The sequence below is a fragment of the Oncorhynchus tshawytscha genome, linkage group LG13, assembly GCF_018296145.1.
Source record: "Oncorhynchus tshawytscha isolate Ot180627B linkage group LG13, Otsh_v2.0, whole genome shotgun sequence".
NCBI classification, from domain to species: domain Eukaryota; kingdom Metazoa; phylum Chordata; class Actinopteri; order Salmoniformes; family Salmonidae; genus Oncorhynchus; species Oncorhynchus tshawytscha.
Genome location: NC_056441.1, coordinates 34,104,978 through 34,115,102, shown reverse-complemented (window position 1 = coordinate 34,115,102; position 10,125 = coordinate 34,104,978). Strand labels below are relative to the sequence as shown.

Here is a 10,125-nt window from a genome sequence, read left to right as displayed (position 1 = left end):
CCACTGTTGTGATGTCAGGTAATCCCTTTTTCAATAGCTTGAGGCAACTGCTGTATTGTGTCACATGTACAGACCGTTCAGTCAAAGCACATGGGGGGGGACTAGGGGTGCAGGTGTGAGTCACTTTCAGACAGGTAATGAGGGAGATTGATTAGGCTGAACCGGGGTGCACAGGGCTATGGCCCGTTATGTGACCAGGTAAAATTGGGCGGCAGGGTAGCCGAGTGGTTAGAGCGTTGGACAAGTAACCGGAAGGTTGCAAGTTCAAACCCCCGAGCTGACAAGGTGCAAATCTGTCGTTCTGCCCTTGAACAAAGCAGTTATCCCACTGTTCCTAGGCCGTCGTTGAAAATAAGAATTTGTTCTTAACTGACTTGCCTAGTTAAATAAAGGTTAAAAAAATATAAAATACCCTTCTCAAATTGAAAAGTAATCTGACCTGGCTGGTCATATTGTCAATGAGTACGGCGAATCGTTCAGGAACATACATGTCTTTTCCATAAAATGTTTTCCAAAGCAAACGCATGTGAAAATATATTTAGGTGAAAACTCAGAATCCTTATTCACTACTCCATGTGCTTGACATAGGTCACTTTGTTTTGAAATGACAGGGAGGCAGCCCTGTTATGAAACAAACGCTACATATGATCTAAAGCCAGAGACCCAACATCGCCAGACTTCTGGGAACACGGGCGAGGCAGACTAACTAGAGCAGACTAACTAGAGCAGACTGGGGTTTGGGGTTTAAGAAGTCTTTGGGCTTGTTCGACAGTGCAGGCGACTGCTGACTGACTGATCTACAATGAACCTTGTATCATAAATACCTACTCATTGTTATACTAGGGGCGGCAGGTAGCCTAGTGGTCAGAGCGTTGGACTAGTAACCGAAGGTTGCAGGATTGAATCCCAGAGCTGACAAGGTAAAAAAATATATAAATCTGTTCTGCCCCTGAACAAGGCAGTTAACGCACTGTTCCTAGGCCATCATTGCAAATAAGAATTTGTTCTAAACTGACTTGCCTAGTTAAAATAAAATACTGAACAAAAATATAAACACAACACTCAAAGATTTTGTTGAGTTACAGTTTATGTAAGGAAATCAGCCAATTGAAATCAATTAAATTAGGCCCTAGTCAATGGATTTCACATGACTGGGCAGTGGCGCAAACATGGGTGGGCCTGGGAGGGCAGAAGCGATGAATTAATGAATGAATTAATGAGCTTTTCCCCACAAAGGGCTTTATTACAGACAGAAATACACCCCAGGGGCCAGTTACCCCCTAGTAATTAGATAAACTTACCACAATATCTATTTTGTTGAAATATCTCCAAAAGTTATGACACAGAGGAAAAGTTTTGTTGAGCAAGAGCAGTGGCAGCCAGGGAAAGTGGTGGGACAATAATTTGGTGACATCTTGTGGTGTTAATGTGAATTACAGGGGGGGCAGTTACCCCCTAGTACCCGAAAGAACAATGGTTTCATAATAAGGCAATGTTAACTGACTGATATTAGAAACAAAACGTATAAGATCTCCTAAGCCTGTGTTAAACTCAGACCTTATTTTTGGTGCCATTTATCCCTAAACCTTATTTTTTCCCCATTCATTTTTGGTTATGGCTAGAAGGGATCCAGCTTTTGTCAGAATATACGTTTCGTAGCAAGTTGAGGAGAACGTATGCAGCAGGTTAAGAGAATTCATGTGGCAGGTGAGGATAATTATGTTAGGGTCAACTAAAATGCTAAACAAAAAAATCAACTTTTTATATAAATATGACAAAAGCTGGGTCCTACCTAGACTTGACCTTCATTCTCCAATAAGAATGGCTTAAACGAGCCAGAGAGAACAAATTTCATGGTTTTCGGACTACAAGCTGGCAAGCTGGAAATTACCACCTTCCCACTTGGTTATGAATGCAGCATTATGGATTTAATATATTACACAATAATGACAAAGTGAAAAGGTTTTTTTAAACATTTTTGCAAATGTATATGAAATTGAATACAGTTCTCATTCACATAAGTATTCACACCACTGAGTCAAAACTTTGTAGAAGCATATTTGGAAGTGATTACAGCTGTGAGTCTTACTGGGTCTGCTAAAACAGTTTGGTTTCAGAAAACTGTACTGTCAAATAAGTATTGTGGAATGATTAAACAGTGTTCTACTTAACAGTGGTGTACTTACTTGGAATGAAACCTTTGTAGGTCATTGGATGGGTTGTAGATCGGGTTTCCGGTTGTGGAAATGAAGAAGCTCTCATCTGCTTCCGTGTCATCAGAGTTTTTAAGAAAAGCTGGTCGAACATGTCGGTAGTACACATCAAACCACTGAAAATATAGACAACATTAATATATGTTTAACTGGTTTGTATTAAATCAATCACATTCATAATAACATATTGTAGTAAATATACTTACTGCCTCTTCCTCCTCATCTAACGAAATGGTTGCAACTTGCTGTGTTGCTGTTTTGTGCTTCTTAACACCGATGACAGTCCAATTCTCTCCATCTGGCAACTTGCACGGTTTCCTTGAGAGCCATTTGTCCAGCTGCATTTGGAACAGTGACATATTAATAACACACATGCCAAAGAAGCAAATACAATTCAACATTATAGCAAATTTATGACATTAGTTAACTTACGGTCAAGTTTTTGACCACTCCAGCCCTTTGGAGATGTTTCAGAATGAGCAGAGACTCAAGGTAGTACAGAACGTGCAGTTTTTCAGTTTCCAGCAAGGATTCTTCATTCATGGCCTTCCCAATGATACACAGAAATTCGTTCTTCACCACCCTCAAAAGTTCCCAACATTCATGTGGTGTCTTCGCAACTGACACCATCTGTGTGTATCTGCACAAAAACAATAAGACATTAATAATACACACTTATTTTAAAATACATTTCTGTGAGGATCAATTTGAAATATATACCTTTTCCCAGTAATTTCCTTAGACACCTGCTTGCTCATGGACTTCTGCAGTTCATTCAAGCATAGGAGGAAATGCTTGCATTGCTCAAACAAGGCTCTGTCTGTCTGAATAAGGCTTGTAATGGCAATGATGTACTGAAGAAATCTCTTCAGATTCTTCATGTAGTTGGCAATGGTTTGCTTCTTCTGTCCAATGTCTGCAAGCTTGGTAAAAAATGATCTGCTTTTTTCCAAGTTATTAACAAAATCCAGCGATGGTTTGTTTGAGTCCATGTAAAACAAAAACCTTGACACATTTGCAACCTGTACATGAAAATTAAAATAATATTAATTACATAGTTAATAACTACTTTCTAATCTATTAATTCTTATTGAAATATGTAAACAGTAAAATCTCTGTACATACCTCCTGTTTGAAATTGGGAATGTTGTTGTCGTCACGGAGAAATTTCCCAAATCCAGCCAGCAGATCACAATCCAGAGGGTGCTTTTGGTATAAACCACTGCTTTGCGTCCCCTTTCTCAGTTTGGTGTCCCATGACTGGTTCAATGGCCTGGAAAATATTTGGTATGCAGATTAGAATAAAGAAAATACATCCATGTTTGCTTATATACTTATACGTAGTACTTGTTATTAATGAGTTGATTTCTATTTATTTACTTACGGTTGGTACAATGCCGACTGGTCATGTTCCTTGTCTGATTCTTCATCCATATTTTCATCTGTAGCTGGGGGTAACACTTGAGCCACTTCCACTTGGCTGAAATATCACACAGATTAACAAAAACATTTATACAATTTTAACAATCAAACATAATTGGACAACATTTCAAATGAGTTCCAATAGCATGTAACTTGCACATATATTATTTTATCAGTGCTTACCCAGTTATTTGTTCGTCTTCTGGCTTGTTGATCACAAAACCACCCAGTTTTTCAAGATCCTTAATCAAAGGTTGGACTTTGTCCAGTTGTGTCACAACAGAGCTGAGTGTTTTGTAGTCAATGATCCTGCAGTGCCAAAGATACTCAATCATCAAATTCTCTCAAAAATTTTAGAGAAGGCTGTTGCTCAGCAACTCACTGCCTTCCTGAAGACAAACAATGTATACGAAATGCTTCAGTCTGGTTTTAGACCCCATCATAGCACTGAGACGGCACTTGTGAAGGTGGTAAATGACATTTTAATGGCATCGGACCGAGGCTCTGCATCTGTCCTCGTGCTCCTAGACCTTAGTGCCGCTTTTGATACCATCGATCACCACATTCTTTTGGAGAGATTGGAAACCCAAATTGGTCTACATGTTCTGGCCTGGTTTAGATCTTATCTGTCGGAAAGATATCAGTTTGTCTCTGTGAATGGTTTGTCCTCTGACAAATCAACTGTAAATTTCGGTGTTCCTCAAGGTTCCGTTTTAGGACCACTATTGTTCTCACTATATATTTTACCTCTTGGGGATGTTATTCGAAAACATAATGTAAACTTTCACTGCTATGCGGATGACACACAGCTGTACATTTCAATGAAACATGGTGAAGCCCCAAAATTGCCCTCGCTAGAAGCATGTGTTTCAGACATAAGGAAGTGGATGGCTGCAAACTTTCTACTATTAAACTCGGACAAAACAGAGATGCTTGTTCTAGGTCCCAAGAAACAAAGAGATCTTCTGTTGAATCTGACAATTAATCTTAATGGTTGTACAGTCGTCTCAAATAAAACTGTGAAGGACCTCGGCGTTACTCTGGACCCTGATCTCTCTTTTGAAGAACATATCAAGACCATTTCAAGGACATCTTTTTCCATCTACGTAACATTGCAAAAATCAGAAACTTTCTGTCCAAAAATGATGCAGAAAAATTAATCCATGCTTTTGTCACTTCTAGGTTAGACTACTGCAATGCTCTATTTTCCGGCTACCCGGATAAAGCACTAAATAAACTTCAGTTAGTGCTAAATACGGCTGCTAGAATCCTGACTAGAACCAAAAAATTTGATCATATTACTCCAGTGCTAGCCTCTCTACACTGGCTTCCTGTCAAAGCAAGGGCTGATTTCAAGGTTTTACTGCTAACCTACAAAGCATTACATGGGCTTGCTCCTACCTATCTCTCTGATTTGGTCCTGCCGTACATACCTACACGTACGCTACGGTCACAAGACGCAGGCCTCCTAATTGTCCCTAGAATTTCTAAGCAAACAGCTGGAGGCAGGGCTTTCTCCTATAGAGCTCCATTTTTATGGAACGGTCTGCCTACCCATGTCAGAGACGCAAACTCGGTCTCAACCTTTAAGTCTTTACTGAAGACTCATCTCTTCAGTGGGTCATATGATTGAGTGTAGTCTGGCCCAGGAGTGGGAAGGTGAACGGAAAGGCTCTGGAGCAACGAACCGCCCTTGCTGTCTCTGCCTGGCCGGTTCCCCTCTTTCCACTGGGATTCTCTGCCTCTAACCCTATTACAGGGGCTGGGTCACTGGCTTACTGGGGCTCTCTCATGCCGTCCCTGGAGGGGGTGCGTCACCTGAGTGGGTTGATTCACTGTTGTGGTCATCCTGTCTGGGTGGCGCGCCCCCCTTGGGTTGTGCCGTGGCGGAGATCTTTGTGGGCTATACTCAGCCTTGTCTCAGGATGGTAAGTTGGTGGTTGAAGATATCCCTCTAGTGGTGTGGGGGCTGTGCTTTGGCAAAGTGGGTGGGGTTATATCCTTCCTGTTTGGCCCTGTCCGGGGGTGACCTCGGATGGGGCCACAGTGTCTCCTGACCCCTCCTGTCTCAGCCTCCAGTATTTATGCTGCAGTAGTTTATGTGTCGGGGGGCTGGGGTCAGTTTGATATATCTGGAGTACTTCTCCTGTCCTATTCGGTGTCCTGTGTGAATCTAAGTGTGCGTTCTCTAATTCTCTCCTTCTCTCTTTCTTTCTCTCTCTCGGAGGACCTGAGCCCTAGGACCTGAGCTCCAGGACTACCTGACATGATGACTCCTTGCTGTCCCCAGTCCACCTGGCCATGCTGCTGTTCCAGTTTCAACTGACCTGAGCCCTAGGACCATGCCCCAGGACTACCTGACATGATGACTCCTTGCTGTCCCCAGTCCACCTGGCCATGCTGCTGCTCTAGTTTCAACTTCCACCTGACTGTGCTGCTGCTCCAGTTTCAACTGTTCTGCCTTATTATTATTCGACCATGCTGGTCATTTATGAACATTTGAACATCTTGGCCATGTTCTGTTATAATCTCCACCCGGCACAGCCAGAAGAGGACTGGCCACCCCACATAGCCTGGTTCCTCTCTAGGTTTCTTCCTAGGTTTTGGCCTTTCTAGGGAGTTTTCCTAGCCACCGTGCTTCTACACCTGCATTGCTTGCTGTTTGGGGTTTTAGGCTGGGTTTCTGTACAGCACTTGATTCTGTCTTCATGCACACTCTGGTGAGATGTATAGATATGTTTTCCTGGTTCTTTATGCAAAATCTGCACACAATAGGGATCCTTCTTTGTTTTCTGTAAGAGAGTGAATGCACAATCAGTAAATGTAATGAAGTTATTACTTACAGTTTTTCTCAGTCGCTTTGGTGCATTTTTCGCATCATCCGTAACATGTGCAAAATAATGAGTGCATTTCTCAGAACTATTTGTACAAACTGCAATATACAATAGATATGTTTCTAAAGCTAGTCAGTCACTAAAAATCCATAGTACATCTCTCAAAGGTAAATATTCATGCCAATGATCATGTCAGTGTCATCAGAATGATAAGTCATTGAGTCATTGTTCACGAACAAGGTCGTCAAAATGTTTAGGCATGTTGTCAATGTAACTGTGTACTTTGACAGTATTACCTGATGTAAACGTTTAGGCTACAGTTTGGATGACAGTTACTGTATTGAAAATGCACAAGGCTGCACTTCTATGGCATATATCAATTTCAACAGTACTATTTACATATTACTGTATGTGGGTTATTGATTGAAAGAGACTGGACAACCCAAAGGGGCACAAAGGAAAAAAAACTAAATTAGAAAGAAACACAGGAAACCACCCCTAAGGCACAACTTTGCCTGCAGCACTGTTGTGCTGTCTCTACACATATTCTCATCCACATCACACTGATATTTTCCCTTCCAATGCAATGTGGAAAGAATCTTTTGGAATGCCTTATCCATCCTCTGCAGGCATCTACTGTGATGTCCTCACATGCTGCATCCATTGCAGCCAGCAGGGTCATCTGTGTGTGTGGCTGACGATCGTACACCTTCCACCTCCATGTTGAAAATAACTACTCAATTGGATTAAGGAATGGTGAATAAGGTGGGAGGAATTCTATGAGCATCAAGTAGTCACATAGATATATGTTTTACCTGTACATACTGGTACCGTAGCTCCTTAACTCTGTCTATGCTTGACAGTTTATGACAAATAGTTCAACAATTTTGCATGTAATTGGCTTATGCAAGGAACTAATGCCTAGATGTTTTGAGGGGTAATTCAACAGAGAACCATCTACTATATTTTGATCAGCATGACATGAGCATTTGATAATGTGAAAAAAGCTGACACTTGTACATTATCAATTGCAATTTGTTCAAAAGGAATAAGAAATTGCTTTAATGATGTGCACAAGTGACTAGATGATTGGGAATTTGTACAAGTAGTATCACGAATTGCACTTTTGATCTAAGAAATGCACCAAAGCGAATCACAGAACATCATTTTTCAACCACAAAACGCAGAAATAAAGAGTTGCCAAGTGATTTCAAAAACATTCTGCATACTCTCACACTCTAACCCTCTGTCAAACATGATAGAAAGCAATTAATTTATGGTCTGATTTAAGAGAAAGGGCCAAATGAGAGTATACATGAAAGGCGTCCTCTTCCCTTGATTTAGAGATAACTTACCTTGAACCAGTACCAGTAGCAGTTGCAGATGCCATCTTGCTCCAAGGAAAAGGAAGTACAATCTAAATTAAATGGTTTCAGAACATGGAAAAAGGCAATAATCCATCTTCAAGCTCCTACATAGTGTGTTCTTACACTGTGGCGTTCTGTAGTGAATGAGGTCAGAACAAGATGTCTTCAAAGTTACAATCAGATAGGCCCACCCCTTTTCCACAATTACATTTTCTATTCAGGGTAGACCGAAACCCCCACTCAGAGGACTGAAATTATTCGGAGAGACCTTTAACAGAACAATAACCTTGGAAACCACTTTGGATGGGCAATCTAGGAGAGAGAGAGAGCTAGACAGACAGGCAGCGGTCTCAAATCTAGTCACACAGGAATAGAGCATGTTTGATAAATTTCTGTGAATTGTGTTTCTAATCAACTAATCAGACAGAATGAATGTTTACACCATCCTTCCACACCTGCATTGCTTGCTGTTTGAGGTTTTAGGCTGGGATTTTGTACAGCACTTTGAGAAATCAGCTGATGTAAAAAGAGCATTATAAATTCGATTTGAGTCAATGCCATGTCTGTTGTCTTTTTTCATAGCCTAAAATAGAGAGAGCGAGAGAGAGAGAGAGAGAGAGAGAGAGAGAGAGAGAGAGAGAGACTATGTACAGACTCAGTGAGCATAGCCTTGCTATTGAGAAAAGCCGCCGTAGGCATACATGGCTCTCAAGAGAAGACAGGCTGTTAATTTGTATTGTTTATTTCACTTTATATATTCACTTTATATATTATCTACCTCACTTGCTTTGGCAATGTTAACACATGTTTCCCATGCCAATAAAGCCCTTGAATTTAATTTAATTGACAGACAGACAGACAGACAGACAGACAGACAGACAGACAGACAGACAGAGTATCTATTTCATAAAGTTATCCATTTTAGAGAGAGTTTGTGTAAATTCTAGTCCTAGAATGAAACCTGACACAAATGAATCACCCTGACGAGCCTCTGACCTTTAACAGAACAATGACGTAGGGAACGACTTTGGATGGGCAATCTAGGGCAGTTAGGATCAGAACTTGTCAGAATAATAGAAGAGAAAATGATTTATTTCAGCTTGATTTGTTTAATCACTTACCCAGTGGGTCAGAATTTTACTCTCAACTATCAAACAGTCATGAAATCATAAATAAATGAATGTCTACACTAAAGTTTGATAGACTTTCTAACCTTAAAGGCCCAAGAACCAAAGTACAAATGCCAATGAAGTCCCTGCTCAGCCCTGGTCCTTTCATTCTGTAAATTCTGGTTCCTAAGCCTTTGAACTGTTTTCAAATGATAGAATGGCTATATAACCGATTTGCAAGAGTTACACTGACCTAAGACAGGACATTTGCATTTAGTCTTCAGAATTCATCTGTACATGCTGCTTGCATAGATTGCCCATCCAAGGTGGGTGCCTAGGTCATTGTTCTGTTGGGGCAAGGGCAGAAGCCATTGTTCACAAACAGTGAATAAAAATGATGGCTGTTGGAGAGGGGGGGCAGCTGTGTTGATTTTCATCTTCCTGGAGCAACTGGATGTGGTTAAATTGGCCTGTCTATCTGTAAGATATATTGTGCTACAAACACAAGAGGAGAGAGAGAATTTAGAGAGAATTATTTATTTCAGAATTATGTATTTCTTTAATCACATTCCCAGTGGGTCAGAAGTTTACATACACTCAACTAAAATAGGGTTGTAACAAGGGGTGGTTTGTAGACTAAGGACAGATTAGTGGATAAGAAAACTGGGTTCTTTTGATAACACTAGCCTAAACTATTTAACATAGTGCAACGACAGAGACACTGGAATTTGTCCAAAAAAAATATATATGTTATGAAAACGTGAAAATGATCAAAATAAAGTTCCAGCACAACATGAGATGATCAGACTGAACCAACTGCTATCTTGAAATGTTTATAAAGGTAGCTGGCAGCCTTGGCCATTTTCTTCCAAGACCAAAATGTAGGCCCAGAATGAAGCCAGACCTACATTTAAAGTGCTTTTGGGTTACAGCGGCCAAACCGTTGAGGCTAGAAACACAATTCACCCACAGGAATGCTTGGGAAGTACTCCTTATTTACTCAGACCATTTGACATGAACCATTAACAGTGAATCAATTCCTAAATGTGCCTTCCTTTCTCTTCCCTTAGGAATGCATTGCCTGCTGCTCTAAATTCAACTGGATGACAAAGTGGGTTAGGGTTACCCTAGCAAACTACCATCAATGACAATGGTTCTAAATGCATTTAAGCACATTAAA

The 10,125-nt window shown here is 40.7% G+C and overlaps 1 protein-coding gene and 1 long non-coding RNA gene across 2 annotated transcripts; both read right to left on the bottom strand.

Moving 5' to 3' along the window:
* Nucleotides 1-2,636: 2,636 nt before the first annotated feature.
* Nucleotides 2,637-4,049, bottom strand: LOC112265911. Its single transcript, XM_024443441.2, has 5 exons — nucleotides 3,819-4,049; nucleotides 3,598-3,693; nucleotides 3,339-3,486; nucleotides 2,934-3,235; nucleotides 2,637-2,853 (listed from the first exon to the last, which is right to left on the bottom strand). The coding sequence occupies exons 1-5, from the start codon at nucleotides 3,968-3,970 to the stop codon at nucleotides 2,637-2,639; spliced, it is 915 nt and encodes a 304-aa protein (XP_024299209.2). The 5' UTR covers nucleotides 3,971-4,049.
* Nucleotides 4,050-6,329: 2,280 nt separating this feature from the next.
* LOC121838998 lies at nucleotides 6,330-8,012 on the bottom strand. The gene is made up of 2 exons (XR_006078525.1): nucleotides 7,825-8,012; nucleotides 6,330-6,427 (listed from the first exon to the last, which is right to left on the bottom strand). It is a non-coding gene; the product is annotated as an uncharacterized LOC121838998 (long non-coding RNA).
* Nucleotides 8,013-10,125: the final 2,113 nt, after the last annotated feature.